General features: G+C 34.6%; 1 protein-coding gene across 1 annotated transcript in view; it reads left to right on the top strand.

The window, feature by feature from the left end:
- HDAC9 (histone deacetylase 9) overlaps positions 1-21,041 on the top strand; it is an 830,046-nt gene that overhangs the window by 690,173 nt on the left and 118,832 nt on the right. Inside the window, exons 17-18 of the mRNA XM_069462244.1 lie at positions 16,002-16,057; positions 16,302-16,389. Coding sequence (XP_069318345.1) covers positions 16,002-16,057; positions 16,302-16,389 — 144 coding nt within the window. The remainder of the gene's footprint in view (positions 1-16,001; positions 16,058-16,301; positions 16,390-21,041) is intronic.

Below are 21,041 nucleotides of genomic sequence, written 5' to 3'. Positions count from 1 at the left end.
GTTTTGTTAATATAGTCTTCACTTTTTTCTGTTTTATATTTCACTGATTTAATCTTTATTATTTCTTTTCTTTTTTTTTTTTTTTGCTTACATTGGCTTTTATTTGCTCTTCTTTTTCTAGTTTTTAACGTGGAAGTTGAAATTAAAGAGTTGAGACTTTTCTTCTTTTCCAGTATAGCATTTATCACTGTAAATTTCCCTCTAAATACTGCTTTAGCCGCATCCTATAAATTTTGGTATGATTGTTTTCATTTTCACTATGTCCAAAATACTTTCTAATTTCCTCTTTGACTTCTTTTTTGACACATGAGTTATTTAGAAGTGTGTTATTTAGTGTTTATTTGGAGATTTTTTTCCAAATGTCTTTTTGTAATTGATGTGTAATTTAATTCCACTGGGGTCAGAAAATATGCTTTGCATAATTTTAATCCTTTTGCATTTATTGAGACTTATAGTGGCATGATCCTTTTTATATCTTCCTACCTTTTGTATTATTTTATTATATATTTTACTTTTATACATATTGTAGACCTGCACATTAAATTATTAATTTTCTTAAATAGTTGAAAAATTTTAAACAATTTTAAAAGTTTGCATAAGTTTATATGTATTTATGTGTGTGTGTGAGAGAGAGAGAGAGAGAGAGAATATGTATGCAGTCATCCCTTGATAGCCACAGGGGGTAGGTTCCAGAATCCTCTTCCTCCTTGGATACCAGGGTCTGTGAATGCTCAAGTCCCTTATAAAAATGTTGTAATATTTGGATGTAACCTACACATATCCTCTGTATACTTTAAGTCATTCAGTATGACTTAAAGTATACTTTAAGTATACTTTATAATCTATAGATTATTTATAATATTTATAAATAATCTATAGATTATTTATTTATTATAAATAATAAATTTATTTATTTATAATATTATTTATAATACTATTTATAATAGTATTATAATTAGATTATTTATAATGCCTAATACAATCAATGTAAATGTTATATAAAAGTTGTTACGGTGTATGGTTTTTTATTTGTATTTTTTAATTGTTGTATTGTTATTTTTTATTTTTTCTAAATATTTTTGATCTGCAGTTGGTAGAATCTGCAGATGTGGAATGCACGGATACAAAGGGCCAACTGTACATATATAATGTAAGGATAATTTATAAAATGTCTTTTACATCTAGTGACATATTTAATCTTTCTAGTGTTCTGTATTCATTTGGGCAGATCCAGGTTTCCATCTGGTATCATTTCCTTTCAATCTGAAGAATTTCCTTCAACATTCCTTGCATTGCTGCTTTACTGGCAACAAATTCTCTCATCTTTTGTTTATAAGAAAATGTTTTTCTTTCCTTCAATCTTTGATTAATATTATCATTTGCTACAGAGATCTATGTTGACAGGTATTTCACGCTTTACAAATATCTTTCCAATGTAATCTTCTTTCTTTTTCTTTTTCCTTTTTATTATAATGAAAAATCAGCTGACATGACTATCATTGATCCCTTTAATAACTTAATGCATCTTTTCTCTCTGGCTTTCTTTAAGATTCTTCATATACCTTTGTGATTATGTATGGTTTTCTTTGTATTTTTCCTGCTTGAAGTACATTGCACTTTATCTGTCAGTGGCTTGCTGTTTTTGATAAAAATTAGGGAAATTTTACCCAATATTTCTTCAAATACATTTTTCTGCCTCTTTCTCTATATTCCGTCTTTCTGAGGGTCCTATTATATGTTTATTTGATCACTTCATACTGTCCTAATGGACATTGAGGCTCTGTTCATTTCCTTCAGTCTTCTTTTCTTCTCTTTACTTCTGTTTGGACAATTTCTCTTGATCTATCTCTAAATTCTTTGTCTTTCATTATGTCCAAACTGCAGCTAATCCTATCCAAATAATTTTTCATTGCACATATTGTATTATTCACTTCTAAGATTCTCATTTAGTTATTTTTGTTTGTTTGTTTATTTTTTAGAGATGTGGCCTCACTCTCTAACCCAGGCTGGAGTGTGGTGGCTTGATCATAATTTACTCTAACCTCGAGCTCCTGGGCTCAAGTGATCCTCCTGCCTCAGCTTCTTGGGTAGCTGGGATTACAGGTGCATACCACCACACCTGGCTAATTTTTAAAATTTTTTGCAGAGATGGGGTCATTATGTTGTCCAGGATGGTCTCAAACTCCTGGGCTCAAGCCATCTTCCCACCTCTGCCACTCAAAGTGCTGGTATTACAGGTGTAAGCCTCATTTAGTCCTTTTTTACACATATCAGATCTCTTTTGAAATTCCCTGTCACTTCATCATTATATCCATCTTTTCCTATAGATTCTGTAACATGCCTATCATAATTATTTTCAGATCTTCATATGATAATTCTGAGCCACTCGTGAGTCTGTTTCTATTACTTATTTTTCACTTGAGTATGACTCTCATTTTTTTTTCTTTCTTTTTCTTTCTTATAATATTTTATTACATCCTAGGCATTGTATTTTTAAAAGTCAGTAGAGGCTAGAAAGGGCTTGTTTCTTTGAAGTCTAATTCTTTTAAACGTTTCTTTGTGTTCAAAGTTATTCAAGGATTTAAAGAAAAGCATGGTTTTTTGGGGTTTTTTTTTTTTTTTTTGGTTTCTTTAGTTATTTACTGTTACTTTGTCAGACTGAAGGTTTGCAAATCTTTCTTCCTCCTTATCAGGTGTAGCTCTCCAAAACAGATTCATTTTTGAGAGGATGTTGAAATTCTTTCCTGTTTCAAGTTTTATGTGTTACATTCATAAAGAACAAATGCTAACGATAGAACAGGGGCACATTGACTTATTTCTCTACTTGATTATTCAACTTAAATGGAAGAAAGGGCAAATATGTTACTTACATACTTTCTGCACATCCACTGTTGAATAGCTGTGGAAATATCTGAGAAAGGGAGAAACGATGGCATTTACTCGTGTGGGAAACTACCTTGTTTTTGACCATACCAGGTGCTCCAACTCTTTCTGAAAACTCTTAAGTTAGTTACTTATGAACTGATTTACAGCTCTGAAAAGTGACTTAACAAACACTTAAAAGCTCTTGGGTAAGGTAAAAGGTGATTCTACCTATTATTCATATTCTTTGCTCAGGACCCAAGACCTGTCACCTAGTTGGCCTGTCTGTAGTGTTCCCATTGTGCAGTCTTACTCCCTTCTAGGTCTTTAGTTGGCCCATCTGCTTTTTTGATGGCTAATATTTCAATTTCTAGTTTGTAGTTTTAACTGTCTGCTCCATGGTAATTGAATCTGCCTATTTCCAGCCTCCATTTGGCTCTTGACTTTGGACTGTCCAGATTTCATTACTTGTATGTGGTTTAGCTTATACTGACTAAAAATTGCTGCATCTTTCTTCTCTCACCTCTAAACCGTACTGAACTTTTCTCAGTCCCTGAAACTTACTTTACACTTTTAGTCAATGTCTTGATGATCTTTTAAAAAATAATGTAAATGGGAAAGAATGCTTCCTGAAATTAATTCTAGTCTTTATGTTAGCATTTACTTACAAATTTTTTTACTGCTATTTTTTCACCTTAATATTTAAAATATAGAACAAATAAATAATGGGAAATAGAAAATATCTTCCAAGTAATTTATGTTTGTTTTTTAATCTTTGACAGTATTAAATTTGATACCTGCTGGTTTATATATATTGCAGACGTTTCCTTGCTTTTTTGTTTCAGTCTCTGCAAAAGACATTGTTTTGCTTTTTTGATACTAGTGTCCAAATTACAGGTATCACACGCACTTAGAGAACATAAGTATTTTACACCTTTGTAACTTTATATGGCAGTAAATTTCATTCACACATGCATGAACATATACACACCCCAACTTGTTGTAAAATACAAAATATGGTCAATTCATTTGGTGGTCTTTTTTATTTCAAAATATTAACAGGGTACAAATGTTTTTGTTACATGACTCTCTTTTATAATGCTCGATCGGGGCTGTTGGTGTGCCCATCACCCAAATAGTGTTCATTGTACCTATTAGGTTAGTTTTTAATCTCCCTGTTCTCTCCCCTCCCCACTTTTTGATTGCCAATGACTTTTACTTCTCTCTGTGCCCATGTGTGCCCACTGTTTAGTTCCAGATTACTAGATAGTACATGAGGTGTTTGTTTTTCCATTCTTGAGATACTTAGGATAATGGTCTCCAGTTCCATCCAAATTGCTGCAAAAGGCATTAATTCATTTCTTTTTATGGCTGAATAGTACTCCATGGTGTATATATACCACATTTTGTTAAACTACTCATGAATTGATGTGCACTTAAGTTGATTCCAGATCTTTGTGATTGTGAATTGTGCTGTAATAAACATTCAAGTGCTGGTGTCTTTTTGATAAAATGACTTATTATCCTTTGGGTAAATACCCAATAGTGGGATTGCTGGGTCAAATGGTAAGTCTGTATTTATTATTTTGAGGAATCTTTATACTGTTTTCCATAGAGGTTGTAATAATTTGCAGTTCCACCAACAGTGTATAAGTGTTTCTTTCTGCATCCACGCCAGCATTTATTGTTGACTTTTTAATAATAGTCATTTTGACAGGGGTAAGGTGATATCTCATTGTGGTTTTAATTTGCATTTCCCTGATGATTTGTGAGTTTGACTGGTTAGTCTGATGATTGTGATTTGGTGTTCTTTATACATAAGGATAAGAAGTACATAATGCTACATAATTTAATTTCATCAGTTGAAATTTGTATTCAATTGCCTAGTTTTGACTAAATTGATGAAATTTACTTGTTGGTAGCTATTCTTACAGTGTATGGCCATGAATGGTTATGTTATAGCTTATGAAAGAAGAAAATTTACATTAGAATAATCATATGATCAAAGCTAAAATCATCTACCCAAAGAACCTAGACATTGTGATAATACTTACAGATTGTACACTGCTGAGAGTTACTCTTAAAATTTTTGAAGTTTTATAAATCTAATTGAAAATGTTTGTATGTACTAAATGATGCCAAAAATAGTAGTACCACTATTGATTGAATACAAACCTACTGTAGTTATATATGACTTTAATTACAAGAGATCTTACTTTGGTGCAATTGTTGATATAATCCTTGTTCAGGTCTTGTTAATTACTATTCTTTTGTGCTATTATCTTCACAAAAGGCTATAATTGTCTGTCTCAAGAAAATTATTTCTGGTTACAAAACAAACAAACGAACAAAAAAACAAAAGCAAAAATTCTTCTTCCCTAATTCCTTTTCTTAAAGTTTTACATACTGAGGCCACGTTTACGTGATAAAAAATACTTGATATTTTTTGGTCAAAGTGATCCAAAAATCAATCATATTTCAAAAATTTCAGCCACTTTGGATTGTTGGGCTTTGTGTCAAATGAGACCACTGATTGGTAAACTAAACAAATTGCTTTCAGTAGGCTATTATTGCCTTCCCAAGACGTACATCCTGATGATTTTCCCCCTGACAACAACAACTTCTTCATAGTGGATCCATTGTTAATATTTTCATAAAAGGCTCAACTTAAGATACATGTAATATGAGCACCATCAGATGCCCTGTCTCCTTCCTAGCAGGAGCCTAGTTTTACATGAATGCATTTAGTCTTATCTATAGCCACAGCTTTGCCAGGCTCAAGGTTGTAGCCGTTATGAGCCACAGATGCCAGGCTTCTTAAGAACTATTTTCCAGTGCTGTCAACAAACTCCTTCCTTCTGGATTCTTTAGGGAGCAGGGCTGGCAGCTGTGTATATGCTTTGGGGTCCTCCATGCAGTTCAACTTCTAATGCTGGGCTCCTGTTTTCCTGGCTCTGTTGAGCTGGCTCAAAGAAACAAAATGGTATTCCCACATGTCCCTTATTGTTTTCTTGGCAAATCTCTCCACCTCCCTTAACCTCCTGGACTCTAGTGTGCGAGAGACAAACTTCCTTTGTGCAAGTTCCCTCCCTCAAAGGCTGTGGATTAATAGTGTTGTTTCTAAAGCAAAATGTCTTTTTAAAAGGTCTCTTTTAAAGCTGAAGTTAACTTGTCTTAGGGGCTGTAGTTGCATACTCCAAAATATTATGCATATGGTGAATTGCAGTGAAAGGCAACACAAAAGACTGACCTTGATTTACTAATTTGAGTGTCAAATTTTACAAATGGTTCAGGTATCATTAGGAGGTGACTATTGACTGGGTGATCCTTTTCTCTTTTTCATAAAGACTCATATGTTAAGGCAAACCAACTATAATCTTAGCAGACACAATACATTTCTTTTTATTCCTAAGTGAAGTTTAATTCTTATAAATTAAAGCTGAGAAAAGGAATATTCTATTTTTACATTAGTGTTGCCATAATTTAAATCGTGTGTAACTATTTTTCAGAGATTAGTGTAGCTAAAGAGGAAGACCTTAGGGTATGTCAAGGATCCACAGTTAATATTTGAATAGGAACTTTGAAATGGAGCTTGTATGGGCATGTTAAATAAATGACAAGCTGTATCAATATTCATTATGGTCTAGTTGTGAATACAGCTTATTTAAGAGCCTATTAACAACATAGGTATGTCTGTGCCATTCCTGAAAAGAGGAATCTGAGCCAATTGTTGCACAAGCCTTTATAAGGTCAACAAAACTGGAGGGAGGTGAGGCGGGAGGAAAGACTATATCTGTGTTTCTTTCTCTGCTCCTAAATTGGTTTCTGATGATCTAAATCCTTCAATCCATTACGAGAGAGCGATAGCAAGGGAAGGTGTATTCATCCAACTTTGATATATGACTTCATTCAATGATTTTAACATCCATTGATATCAACAAGGGCACTGTGTTCAATTTCCATTGAATGATTTTCAGTTTCTTTACATAAAAGAATGCAATCTCATAACATTATGTTGAGTGTAACCAGCACCATTTTGGATGGGGATACAGTGTTGTCAAGTTCAAATGACCTGTCATGGCTATTCTACAAGGAGCTAGACAATTCTGATTGACTATATTTGCCTTATTCAACTTTACCTGAATAGATGGGGGAAATCCCTATAAATAAAGTGCTTAATGTGGCTAGATAAGCAGTATTTACATTTTAAATCTCATTGTAACAAATATCATTACCCACCACCCCCCAACCAGAAACAACTAAAAACCTTAACAGGATCCAACAGAGAACACAATTGCTTCAAATGATTTTTTTAAAAAATATTTTACTATAATAGGAGAACATCGGGATCTTCTCACCAATTAAATCTTTCAAGATTGTTATGTTTTTACCATATTTCTGACTACTTGATCTCTGTGCAACTGAATTTAAAGAATCAGAAGTTTATTACTATAAATATATTTTTAAAATGTGTTAAATCAGCTAATGCATGCTTTATTTTCATTACTCTTTCATTCCATCACAAGGTAAAAGACTTGTTCACATGGCAAGTAAGTTTATTGTGAGGTTGAAAAGGACACTTATGAGCAAACTTCAATTTATATTTAGGTAAAGAGTGTTTCTTAAAGTCATTTTCAAAATTGGTAATGCATCAATATGCATTTGGAGGCATTTGGAGTAGCTGGGATTTTTTTGGCTTCCAGTGAAATACTTCAAGCGCATAGAACATTGCATATGAATTTTCAATTCAGCAAATGTATTGGAAGTAATAATTCAACCATCACATCTTCACTTGGAAATACATGCTGTAGAATTTTTCCATGCTGTTCTTGGTTTAAATACATATTATTTCACTGAGCATTGATACTTCAGTACATTTAGAAATACTTTAATGTTGATACTTAGGCATTGGAAGGTAATTACTGAGCTCTAAATTAGCAATGCACTAAAAGAGAAATTAAAAAAAAAATCCCAATCAGCTGCTCTGACATGCTCAATTAGTATTTGGATAGTAAGCAGTTATATTATACATAAAACATTTTTCTCCACAGGATGTATTTCTTTGATTTTGTTCTTATAGTTTCCCAAAATAGTTACATTAAAAAAAATAAGTAAAAATCTTATATTTGATCAACTACTTCTAACAAAGAAACATAATCATCTCATCTCTTATTATCAGTTTATAAATGGAACATAGACTTTCGATTCTCTGCATTGCAATTATAGTATTATCCAGAATAAATAAATCAAAATTACTAAGTGGCTAACCAGACTACTGGGTATTACAGGTAGTGTTAGTTTAAGCTCTAGTTCATTGTTTAGTGTTTTAAAAGTCTGCCCAATCTTTGCTTCTCTATTTTGGAGTCTGTATTTATTGGCTGATTCTAGCATACAATTTGTTCTTACTTTATCACTCTCATCAGTGGCGATTAGGCCCTTATTTTCCATAATTTTGAAAACTAGATTACTCTGTATAGGTTGGAATTGGTAGTCGTTCTTATCCCCATTTATTACCTGCTTGGCCATGGAGGTATTAGAGAAATGAAACTACACATTTCTGTTGTCCATGGGACAATCTTAATGAATGTGACAAGTAAAATGATCAGCTTATTTTGCACTTTCTGAATTTTCTGTACCAATCATTGCCATAGCAATAGACTTAGCTTATGTGAAGTATGTGAAATCAAAAAATGAGTGTTTAAAGTGGTTCCAGTGATTTGTTTACTGCCTGCCCTTTATTTGTCTGGGGAGAGTTTCACTATGTATTTAAAGAATATAAAAATAAATTTGACATTTTGATATATTTGTTCAGAAAATGTGAATTTCAACAGTTATGAAAATAGACTAGTCTAAAATGATTGGATTCCTTTTCTTCAAATCCATTTTTACATGTGTCATTGGTTTTCTTTCCTGGGTGCCACATGGCTATATTTGACAATGAAATATTCTCCCATATGGTGGAACCAGAAAACATCATTTCTTCCCTTTAAACTAAGGAGAAACATTCATAACACAACAATCTAAACAACAACAAGGAAGTGGGGGTGTGAACATTCAGTACTTGAAACACTAATTGCTACTTTTGGTGATGTTAAAATACTGCCAAAGTTCTACTATTAGTCATATTCATGACTGAAGAGAATATAAAACTTGAAAAGAGATTTTAAAGATCAGATTATTAAAATAAAAATTGTATCGCCATTAAGTTGATATAAATCCACAGAAAAGTACCATAGGGTGCATTTACTTAGATTAATTGCTTGGTCTTCATAACCTAGAATAAAATATAAAACAACTAGTTTTTCCATGTTTTAAAGTAGAAAAAAAATCAAAATTGTCTGGAATAATATGGCATTTGTTTCACTATAATAGTCTGATATACTCACAAATTAAAAGGGATTTAGTAAGAATATCATTTGTACTCCAAAGTTTGAGAAAACATTTGTTTTCACAAAATGAAAAACATTATCTATTATCATAAGCATTATATGAGAAAATAATTAACTGAGTCACTGAATTCTTTTTTGCATACATGTTTGTGAGACTAGTAGACTTTTGAGTTCTTTGAAAACCAGTAAATTGATTATTTAAGAAACTCACCAGAAAATACTCAGAAGATATACATGTTCTTGAGCCAAGGAAAAAATCTGGTTCAAGTGGTATAATATACAACAATTCTTAGTGCTAGACAATAAGGGATACAGAAAAATGCTAAACAAATTCCCCATCAAGAAGCTTAGGATTCAGTGTGAAAGACAAATACCTCTGTAAGAATAACAATCTTATGTTAAAGCATTTTCCATACTGTTTCATCAAATCAAAGATTCCATAAATTGTAGGGCAGAATCTATTTCATGCATTTCTAAGAAAGAAGGTGCTCCCAAGTCTAATCGGCAACCTCCCACAAAAATCTGGGGTGCAAAATCTGAGGCCCTTGAGAGATAGAAGAACTTTTACCTAAGGCCAAAGTATGGTAACGGTCAGAGGGAGAGGTAAAGAGCCAGGGTAGTGTCTAGTCACAAACCTATTTTATCATTCTTTACTGGCCATTATGTGTCAGACACTATGTAAGTCTAGGGGACAAAATGGTAGGTAAAAAGCACATGCTTTGGGGCGGGGAAGAAGGCATTAATCATTCATAAATATTAAATAATAAATCATGTATATGGTTTGTCATCATACAAATAAAAATAACAAAAATAAATAAATAATCATACTAAGATGTATATCATTATAAATGGAGATGAGTTCTCAGAAACAGGGCTTGTCAGACCACTAAGAGCACATTACAGAGTATCTTAGCCTGTTTGTGCTGTTAGCACAAACTACCACAGACTGGGTAATTTCTAGCAAATAGAAATTTAGTTTCTCACAGTTCTGGAGGCTGAGAAGTCCAAGATCAAGGCATCAGCAGATCTGGTTGTCTGGTGAGAGCTCTCTCTGTGTTTAAGACGGTGCCTTGCTGCTGCCTCCACCTGAGGGGAGGGACACTGAGTCCTCACGTGGTGGAAGGCAGAAGGGCAAACCAGACGAAGCCTGCATGAAGCCTCTTTTATTAGGGCTTTAATACCATTTGTGACACAGAATACTTCAGATACCAGATGTTTGTTGTTTTTCCACACCAAACAATTCTCCAATTCTTTGCATATGGCTACTTTGTGCCCTAGAGTTTAACTCAATCCTGATACTCTCTACCTAGACATAAAATCGGTACCTACAAGTTAAGGGCTCAGGGCCACAAGACTGCCCCCACTTCATATGTGAGTTGCAAGTCCAGGTTGTCACCTGTACTTCTGACCAATTGGCTATAAATCAGAGGTTACCGGGCCCCCCTCCTCATGTTTGAACATTTGCTAGGAGGGCTCTCACAGAATTCCGGGAAACAATTTACTTACTAGATTACTGGTTTTTTATAAAGGACACAGCTCAGGAACAGCCAGATGGAAGAGATGCATAAGACAAGGTATGGGAGGGGGGGCACAAAGCCTCCATGCCCTCTACAATCGTGCCACCCTCCAAGTATGCCACCCTCCCAGATCCTCCACGTGGTCACCAGCCTGGAAGCTCTCCAAACCCTGTCCTTTTTGGTCTTTATCGAGGTTCCATTATGACGGCATGATTGAACCATTGGCCATTGGTTATCAACTCAATCTCCAGCCCCTCTCCCCTCTCTGGGGGCCGGAGAGTGTGGCTGAAAGTTCCAACCCTCTAATCCTGTTGTTGGTTCCTCTGGCAGCCAGCCCCATACTGAGTCTATCTAGGAGCCCCCAGCCACCCATCTCAGTAACATACAAAAAAGACACTTCATTTCAGAGAATCCAAGAGTTTTAGAAGCTGTGCTAGGAAACCAAAGCAAAGACAGAATACATATTTCTTTTTTATGTCACAGGTGGGCAGAGACCAGATTGTGCAGTTTTCTAGTCTTAAATGCTTGTTCCTTCATGTCAGATTGTCTGGGATGGAATCCCAGCACTGCCACTTGCTAGATTTGAACCTTAAGCAAATTCTTTAATCTTTCTGTGCCTCAATTTCTTCATTTGTGAGATGGAGATAATAATATTGTCTCCCTAAAAGAAGTTGTTTAGATGAAATGAATAATAAAATATTATAAATAAATACTATTATTTGCACTATATTATTTTTATGTATTATATTTATGGCATAACGTTATGGTTTGATACTATTGTTTGTCATTTTGTTTTGTTTTCTTATGGCAGCCTGAGTAGACTACTCTAGGGGAGTATACTGGAGGGAGAAAACAGACAAGATGACCGAATGTATATGCAAGGAAGTGAATAAAATGTGGGCGTGAAGTCTAACTTGGATAAGGAGGAAAGTGAGCGTGGTGGGGGGGGTGGTGAATGATGAATAGAAAATATTAAATAAGATCAATGGGTTAGAAGTCCCAGTGCAGTTGAGGCTTTAACTGGAAAGACAGGACAGTAGGAGAGTAGGACAGTTGACACTGAGATTATGGAGGTGATGCTGTTACTGGTAATGACAGGGTCTAGGGGTATGTCTATAAACAGAAGACAAATGTATGGAAAGCAAGGAGTCAGAGAACTGAGAAATCAGGATATTGAATGGATTGTGCGGATATTGGAATCACTGAGAATAACTACTGGAGGCGTGTTGGGAAGAAAGGCAGAAATTTAAAAGGCAAAATATTCAAGAAATGGATACAGATATATGTGCATAAATTTGAGTGATATTTAGAAGCAAACTCTACAGGAATTGGCCATAAATTAAAATGAGTTGGAGGAAGGATAGGGAGAGGGAGCCATTAAGGACAATTCAATGTTTTCTGACTTGAGTCACGGGAAGAACCATGGTATCATTACTAAGCTAGAGAAGGCTGGAAGAAGATTGGGAGATTGATCTTGGATATATTGAATTTTAAGTGGTCTTGATATATTCAAGTGATACTGAGTAGGTGGGAAGATATATTGGTCTGGTGCTCAGAGAAGAGTTCATCCTGAAACTAGAAATCTGTGAAGTATCTCATGACAGGTGATGGCTAAATTTGTGAGTGATGGCATTGCCTAGCAGTTGTGGATGGTGAAGAGAAGCCTAAGAGTTGGCCTTGAGTAACTTCAATATTTATTGAGCAGACTCGGTACGAGCCTTCAGGGGAGATTGATTAGTGAGTGGAAAGAGATAGAAAACTAAGAGAGTATGAAGTCATAAAAGCCAAGGGAAGAGTCTTATAAAAAGGAAGATGTAGCCAATAATGTTAAAAGCTAATGAGGGGCCAGCAGGCTGAGAGAATGCCCTTGGATTCAGTGGCATGGAGGCCATAGGTGCCCTTCATAAGAGCTTTTTTAGTGGACTACTGAGGTTGGAAAAGAAATTAGAGGTTGACGACCGTGGCAGAGGTGAGGAATAAGGGAAAGGAGAAAGCAGGATAGAGCACATTTTTAAGAATTTTGGCTATTGAAAAGGGGAGGAAAAAAGTATGGCAGATGGAGGGATTGATGGAATTGAGGATGGAGATTATTTGTATATTAATATTGTATTTATATTTTTTAATGCCAGAAATTTGAGCCTATTTCAATCTCAATGAGATGCATATAATTGGGGAGGATTTTAATATGCATTTAACGTATTTGTGTGAAAAGTTTGATAAGTAGGAGGGGCTAAAATCCAAACTGAAGGTGGTGCGACAGATTTTAGGAGGACCAGCACCTTCTCCAGTGTAACAGAAAGAAGAGTGAGCCAGATTGCCTCAGGACTTAGCCATAGGCATCTTACTGTGTTCTATCTTCTGTTTTTCTGCGTGATCTAATCCTTTTTTACAAGAAAGTGTTGCAGGGGTGGGTGCATTGGGCTTTGGGCTCTCAAAGCAGCAGAGAAGAAACCAGAAGACCAGCTCTCCTTTCTGCTGTGGGCAGGTTTGTGAGGTGTGAGAGAGGAAACAGCTACCACTGGAGCAGATTGTGGGAGAAACAACCTTGCAAGGTTTCAGCGAAGGAAAGGGTGGCACTCAGAAATGACATGAAAATGTAAGGGAGTTTGATGTTCCTGCGGGCACAATGAAAGTTTTGGGTGAGTCATAACGACTGAGAAAAGGTTCGCTGATATTGGCAAGAAGATCATCTTCAACCTGAGATCAAGTAATTTCAGAAGCAGTTTACCAGGATGGTGGAGGTCACTGCAGAAGATTAGAAAGTGAAAGGCTGACCCTTTGGTTGTAAGAGAAAAGAGGAAGATGGAATTCAAGTCTGTTTGTTTTTATTGTTTTTTATAGTCCAGCTAATTACTTATGAGATATTACTTCCATTTTGTTCCTTAACATGCATGAATGAACCCTAGTCAGAATGACTTCCTTCTGTGCTACTTTCTAAAATCCTTTCTTCCTTGAGAACATCTTTTTCCTCTGCCCAAACTGCCCTCTAAATCCTTTTTCTACCTATGTGAACACAACTCTTCTGGTAAGACCCATTAACATCTACTTCTCCAATTCCTCTCTCTTTGCAATATTTTTTTCACTATGAAATAATTAATGTTTATTGTGAAGCTATTTGGAAAATATATGAAATTATAAATTAAAAATAAAATAATCCATATACTACCTTCCCTTAGATGTATCATACTGTGTATATTATTAACATTATCACTTTAGAAATTAAAATTATAAAGTATTTTCTGTTTCACTTAAATATTTATAATACCAAACTTTTAATGGTTGTCTAATATTCCATTGTATAAATATATCATAATTTATTAACTGTTGTGCTAATATTAGCTAATTAGGTAATTGTTGTTTTTCCCATTACAAATAAAACATTATTTTGAAAATAATTGCTTATGTACATAGTTAATAACACCTTTAGGGCAAAAATTCTTTAAATACATTAATAATGCAGAGGGTATAAATGTTTTTTAAAGACTCTGGATACAGATATTTTCCAGAAAGTCTGTAGTATTAATAAATTATCCTTTTATAAGCACCATATTACTATGTAAGATATCCCTCAATTGTCAGCATACAGTGTTTTTAAAATTTCCAATTTCCTGGGTGGAAAAATGGCTTCTCATTGAGATTTTCAGCTGTGTTTATTTGATCACTAATAAGTTGAATATTTTTTCTTATAGTTAGTGGTCACTGGATGTTTGCTTCTTTGTATTGTTTAGTCATGCTCTTTACCCATGAAACATAATATCATTATTGAATCACAAAATATTTTTGGTACTGTTAATCTAATCATGAAAGTTCTTTACATGCTAATTGTATTGCCTTGAATTCTATATTTATTATTTTCATCCTAACTATTTTTTTCCCAGTGAACTATGCTGACCCTATCATAATCTTTACTAAATTCTTCTTTTTCAGAAGTCCTATAGCACTCCATAGTCTCAGTATATATACAATATTAATATTTCAATCTCTATTGTCCTGGGTTGTTCACTAATAGTTTTGTTCATATTAATCTTTTATTGCCAGATAGATAGTAAGTACTTTAAGAACAAGAACAGGGAGTATGTTTATAACCATTCCTGGATTTCTAATTGGTGTTGTGTTATTAGACTTCTAATTTGCTTCTGAGATTATCATTGTATATACTCACCAAAATATATAGCAAATTAACTCATCATGTGTTAATGGCCATAATATTTTGAAAAAAATGTATGTATGTTTAAAGACCTAGAGAATAGATGAGTTTTCTCAATATCTTTTCGCTTGCTGTGAAAGGTTTAAAAAAAGTACCTCTGGGGTATATTAAAGTTATTTCAAAAGTTTTAGGATTGTGTATTAAAGAAACATTCTCTTTTGAATATGTTACTTGAACCATAGTTAAAGGTGGTGTAAAGCATGTGATAAATGATTATTTTTCACGTCAAACAACCCAATTTTTTTTGAGCATGCTGGCTTTGCAAGGATTTATAGTGCTCTGTGTTCATGCCGGAGTTACTTCAGCTTTCCGTGATGCATTCCAACTAATCTGGAGGTTAAGGCATTTCTTGATCATGGATAGATCCGATTGCTACTCAGCCCGGGAATTCTTTATAAAATTCCAAAATGTGGGCTAGGAATTGACTTAGGGAATCCAATAAAGTTGCAAGTCTTGGCGGTCATCCAAGCTAAATTTATAGATTGGAAGAAATATGGGCTTTCCATTGTTCTCCTTTTCACCTTTGTAGGGTTTCTTTTGTGTGTACGTGAGTGTGTGAGTGTAAATTTATCATTTTGCTGACACTGGAGTGGAAATAACCATTGAAGGGATCCAGCTAAAGAATTTTCACTTTGGATCTTCCCTGGTCTTTCCGAACTTTGACCCAAACTTGCACCAAGAGTGAATTCCTTCTTCCTCATAGGATGCTGATGTCATAAAATAAGAAGCTGTTCCTGAAAATGAATCATGTTAGTATAACAGCTGACGTGCGTGCTTGCCCGCTAGGTACAACTCCCAAATCCCTGTTCTTCCCCTGTCTCTGTGGGAGCCTTCTTTTTGAGACACGATCTGAGAAAATGTGATCTTATATATTGTTTCTGTTCATTCTATGACTGGTAATGGAGGCACAAAGACAAGCTCAGAGGAGTTCAGTTTTTTTGTGTACGCCTGATGCTCTGTAGTGCGTGGAGATCCAAGCAATTCCCCCTTATAAATGACCATTGAAAACCTGTCTTGTTCTTACAGAATGGGTTTGCTGTTGTGAGGCCCCCTGGCCATCACGCTGAAGAATCCACAGCCATGTAAGTACCAGGGACTGTTGCCCATCTCCAAGCGCCCCAGTTCCTGGCGGTCACCTGCCCCGTGCATGTTTCTGAAGCCTCTAATTGTTAGCAGATGGACTGAAAAATCTTGCGAGGTACTCCCAGAAGCAGATTTATGGCTTCAGAGATCATATAGCATTTTAAAAAATGCTCTGAACATTATTTATAATGGTTTTCCTGGATGATTTGCTTTCTTATTTCTCTGTTCTTCTCTATTCCGCAGGGGGTTCTGCTTTTTTAATTCAGTTGCAATTACCGCCAAATACTTGAGAGACCAACTAAATATAAGCAAGATATTGATTGTAGATCTGGTATGTATTCCTGGCCAGAGCTGCATTTCAGTGACTCTAGATAAAAGGGAGTGGATTTGTGTTTCTCTGTTAGGTTGTCTTGCTTTTAGCACTTGCAAACAACTGAAGGGTGTGTTTCCTTTGAATGTGGAAACTCATTAAATTCAGGATTGCAGTTCTGAAACCATAAACATTCACGTTTCACTTTCACGGTGTTAACTGCAATTTAATGAGAAGAAGGCGCAGATCAGGGCAACTTTTATGATCCTTAAATGAATTGATACTTCCACAGTTAAAATAACCCAACAGAACCTGAATTTACTTTTCCCTACAGAATATGGACTACATAGTCAGATGTGCTGGAAAGAATGCTGTTGCTTTGGTAACCAATTGGCCACTTCCCCTGGTTAGCAATCATGTTGCTTGTTGTGCAACAGTGGTATTATTAAAACAAGTCAGCATGTCATTCTTACTGAAAAGATCCCAGATCTCAGATGCCAGTTTGGGATGACTCCCTGCAGGAACCCTGAGTGATTAAAAGTCAGAGCATTAGATTAGTCTTGCATTTAACATGATGCATTCTTACACAATAGAGTTATAATTTGTTTAACAAATGGTTTGTTTAAAAGCAGATGACACTTGGCATGTTGTCTATAGTATACTCATGAATAATGAGCTGGAGATCGGCCCCATACAAAAAGGACCAACCCAGGAAAGGGCGAAAGAGAGCAGAATGGTGATTTATGAGCCCCGTTTTCAGTTTGCCTCCAGTTCACAAGGAGGTGTAATAGGTTGTCTGACAAAGCATAGACAGGAAATGAACCCTGGCATCCAAACCGAACCTGCTACATCTGCACTTAATTAATTTTTGCAGGTGATAAAAGATTTAAAGGCAAAATATGTTAAAGGTTTTTTTGAAGTTCAAGGCTTAATAGTCTAAATCTTGTTCATATCTGCATTCATAATTAAATCTTATTGGAAGTCGTGGCCTCCCCCTCCAGCCCTTAGATTCAGTTAAGCAGGCACACCAAAGGGTTGAGAGAGCACAAGCAAAGCCATGTGAAGAAATACTTAGTTAAGTTAAAATGAAGATAAAAGGAATGGAAGACTGATACCCATGTGCATTGCTTGTTTGGAATGGATGTTTTTCACACACTGTATTGTAAACTTTCTGTAAGCACTTTGGTGTGAAGAATGTTGAAACCCAACTATCCATGCACTTTCCAAACATGTTTAAATTCCAATGTATGCCATAGTTTACCGTTGAATAAATGTTTTGAAGGCTATATATACTACAGCAGCAATGTTTTACAATTTCACAAAAATGTGGACGTCAGTACCTATTTTTCCATGTACATACAAAATGACATTTTAAGTAATTAATTATTACTGTTTTGCATAATTCATAAGATATTACCTTTTTAAAAATTTAATACACTTCTAGTTCTGTAAGTTCTATACCAGAAAGATAGGCCAAAAACTTGAAGAAAGGAAAGTAGATGAAGACTAAAGATCGTGGGGGAAAAAAATTTCTAAATTTGTCAAAATTATGTGGGAAGGACAATGGTCGATTGATCAACTGGTTGTCCTATCCTTAAGAATTTTTTAGTATTTACTTTCTGAGGAATGTGCTCTGCTACTATTTTGTGATTCTATGAAGATAATAAAAAAAACCATTGAGTCCCCTTTGAAAGCACATTTGTGATATCCAAACTTGAAGGTAGTGAATTGTACAATAAACTTAAAAGCAACATTAATACAGTAGAGAAATAAAAGACTGCTGGAGAAAATTTGAGACAATTTTTAAAATAAGTTACTTGGTAGCTCAAAGGAGTTTCCTGTAAGCTTACTGGCCTTTGATTATGACTTTGCTCCATTATCCAATCATAAAGGATATTGATTTCCCAACAGGCTGTCGTACACGAGAGGTTTTTGTTTCAAATTCTCTAAATATATGAAGTTCTGTCCAAAGGGTTGCCTCTGAGATCACCACCAGCCCACATATCCTTACTTTCAATTCTTCCAAATTCTGCAGCTGCAAGGCTACTTTGAGGAAATTCCTGTTTCTTCCAGCTGTGGAGAAGGAAGTTTTAAAGTGCCACGTGGCCCTGAGACATCCGTTCTCCCTAGCTGACAGGTCTATTCTGCAAGTTAGCAAAAGGAGAAGAGGAGAAGGTGCTTCAATGGCAAAAAGGTTTCTTTCATTTCTGCGTATTTCAAGTCATTAACAGTAACTGATGGGTGTGAATTAGTTCCACAAATTCTAGGGCCAATAGATGGCAAAGCTACTTCATTGTCTAGCAGCTAGTTTCAGCATTTTTATATGCCCAGTAAATACAGAGCCAGAGTTCTAATTCACCTCCTATTGTGGGTCTTAGCCAAATTCAGAGACGTTGAGTATTTTATCCAGGAATGATTCTAGTTGATCTGTGGAGTGCATTCATTCCATGCTCTTTCTGAGAAAGATTCCAAACACATTCAGATTGGTATGAAGAGGGAGTAGGTGTACCTGCTTTTCAAATTTCAAGAGACTGGCTTATGTGTTTAGACCATTAACTTGTCCTAGAAATAGGATTTGCTTGCATGACTCCTGTAGCTTTTAGACAATGTGACTTTTAGTTTGAAAATAATACCTTTTAGGCTCTGTTTATAAAAGAAAATTTAATTCGAATGTCCTTAGATTTGAAGAAATTTCATTGTTGATCAAGTACATTCAGACCTTTGTCACAAGTCCCTATACTAAATAATTAGGAGTGAAACATTAGTAGAATATGTGATTTATTCAAAGCTACTTTAACAAAATAATGAAAATATATTGGTTCTAAGTCCTTGTACAGAATCAATTTTCATAGTATACCTTTTAACCAGTAAAATATTGAAGTGAGTTTTTTAGCATTTCTGAGCATATTTTAGATACAAGGTCTATTTTGGGGCTTTTAATGATTCATTTTATTTCATTTCCATAGTAATTTCTCACAATCACCAATAATTTTCTTATCTTAGTCTAGTATATATTTGTTACTAGGGAGAAATAAACCTCAGATCATACATAAGCAGTCAGTACTTTGTGTGAATATTTTGCAGCAAAGAAAACTGAAACAAAACAAAACAAAACAAAAGATATTCTCAAGGCTATATTGTAAATTGTTGCCCAAAACAAAAAACAGACTTGGATTTAACCGTCATCTCTAAACACTAAATGAATATGAATATAAAAAATCAAGGATTGCCTGCATATTAGAATGGATATGTGTATTTTAATGAATAATATCTGTTCACAATCTTATGCTGTGGACAAGACTATATTCATTATTCAAAAAATGAATGCACTAATAAACACCAAACACACTTTTCAAGAACAAATAATTTTATATGTGAGACAACTTATCATCTTATATTTGACTTCCTTAAATAAAACTTTGCAGTGTCCCTAGAGAAACAAAAGTAATCAAGGCAATATTGTTCAGCTTTTCAAATTGTGGATACAAGTTTATGACCAGAGCAAACTATGTCTTACAACCCTGACTAAAATTGCTGTTGTATAGGAAAAATGCAAACGTTTCTTTGCTGTTGTTTATCAAAATATTTTGTTTGTGCATTCTCTAGATATTCAGTAACAAGCCAAAAGATGTTGGGACTTAAATTGTTCCATTTTGGCTTACATAAGGGAAAATAGTTTTGCTATCTCTTCCTCCCTTTCCTTTGAATATTCAGAAGTCCAGAAATTAATACAAAATATTATTTTTTCCTGGTGTGTATGTCTTTAGCTGGAACAACTTTCTGTATGATGCACATCTGCTCCAACATTATGATTCTTTGAATAATTTTGGATATGTGTACTACTCAAAAGGAGAGGATTACTGTATATCTACATCATGAAAGGCAATCTCAATGCAGGCTTTCAGAATTAAAAGAAGGCTTTGGTGTTATCTGGTGAAGGATTACTAGGCTGGAAGTTGTTGTGGAGGCAAGTTATGTAAGCCTTTTAAGGAGCAATAATGGTTGACAACCTCATCTCACAGATTTGTCAAGAGTATCAAAAAGATAATGAATGTAAGTTCAAGTTAACTATATAGTGGTCAAGAGTCCAGCCTTTGGAGTAGGAGGAAATGGATTCAAGACCCAATCTTGCAATTTACCCTCTGTATAGTTTTAGAAAATTGCTGAAACACTCTAAGCCTCAGTTTACTTATATTTTAAATTAGTGGTAACATCACATAACACATATAATTATTAAATAATTCACACAAGGTATTTATGTAGTATCTGACAGAAATTGTAGGAATCGTTGTTGAAAATAGATTTTTACTGATATAAAATAAAGCACAGTAGACATATATAGTTACCATTTACCAAAACTTTTTAATAACAGAACTAGAAACTATATATAAGTTAAAGAACCAAAACAGTTATGGCAATAATATTCTATTGGACACAAAGAATATTCTATTGATTACCAATTCTAAAGATTATCATCTTTTAAGAATGGTTATTTTATTTTTATGCAGAAGATATTAGGAAGCATATTAACTTAGGTTAACACCTGATGTCTTTCAGTGAAGACATTTAAAATAATGCTATTAGTTTTATTTTTCCCACTTCTTATGTTAATTCTGGCATATATCTGTATCATAAACAGTAAGAAAAAAGAATTGTCAAGTTTTGAATCATTA

The sequence above is a fragment of the Eulemur rufifrons genome, chromosome 29 (genome assembly GCF_041146395.1).
Source record: "Eulemur rufifrons isolate Redbay chromosome 29, OSU_ERuf_1, whole genome shotgun sequence".
Lineage (NCBI taxonomy): Eukaryota > Metazoa > Chordata > Mammalia > Primates > Lemuridae > Eulemur > Eulemur rufifrons.
Note: the sequence above shows the minus strand (reverse complement) of the source record. Positions and strands in the feature narration are given on the sequence as shown.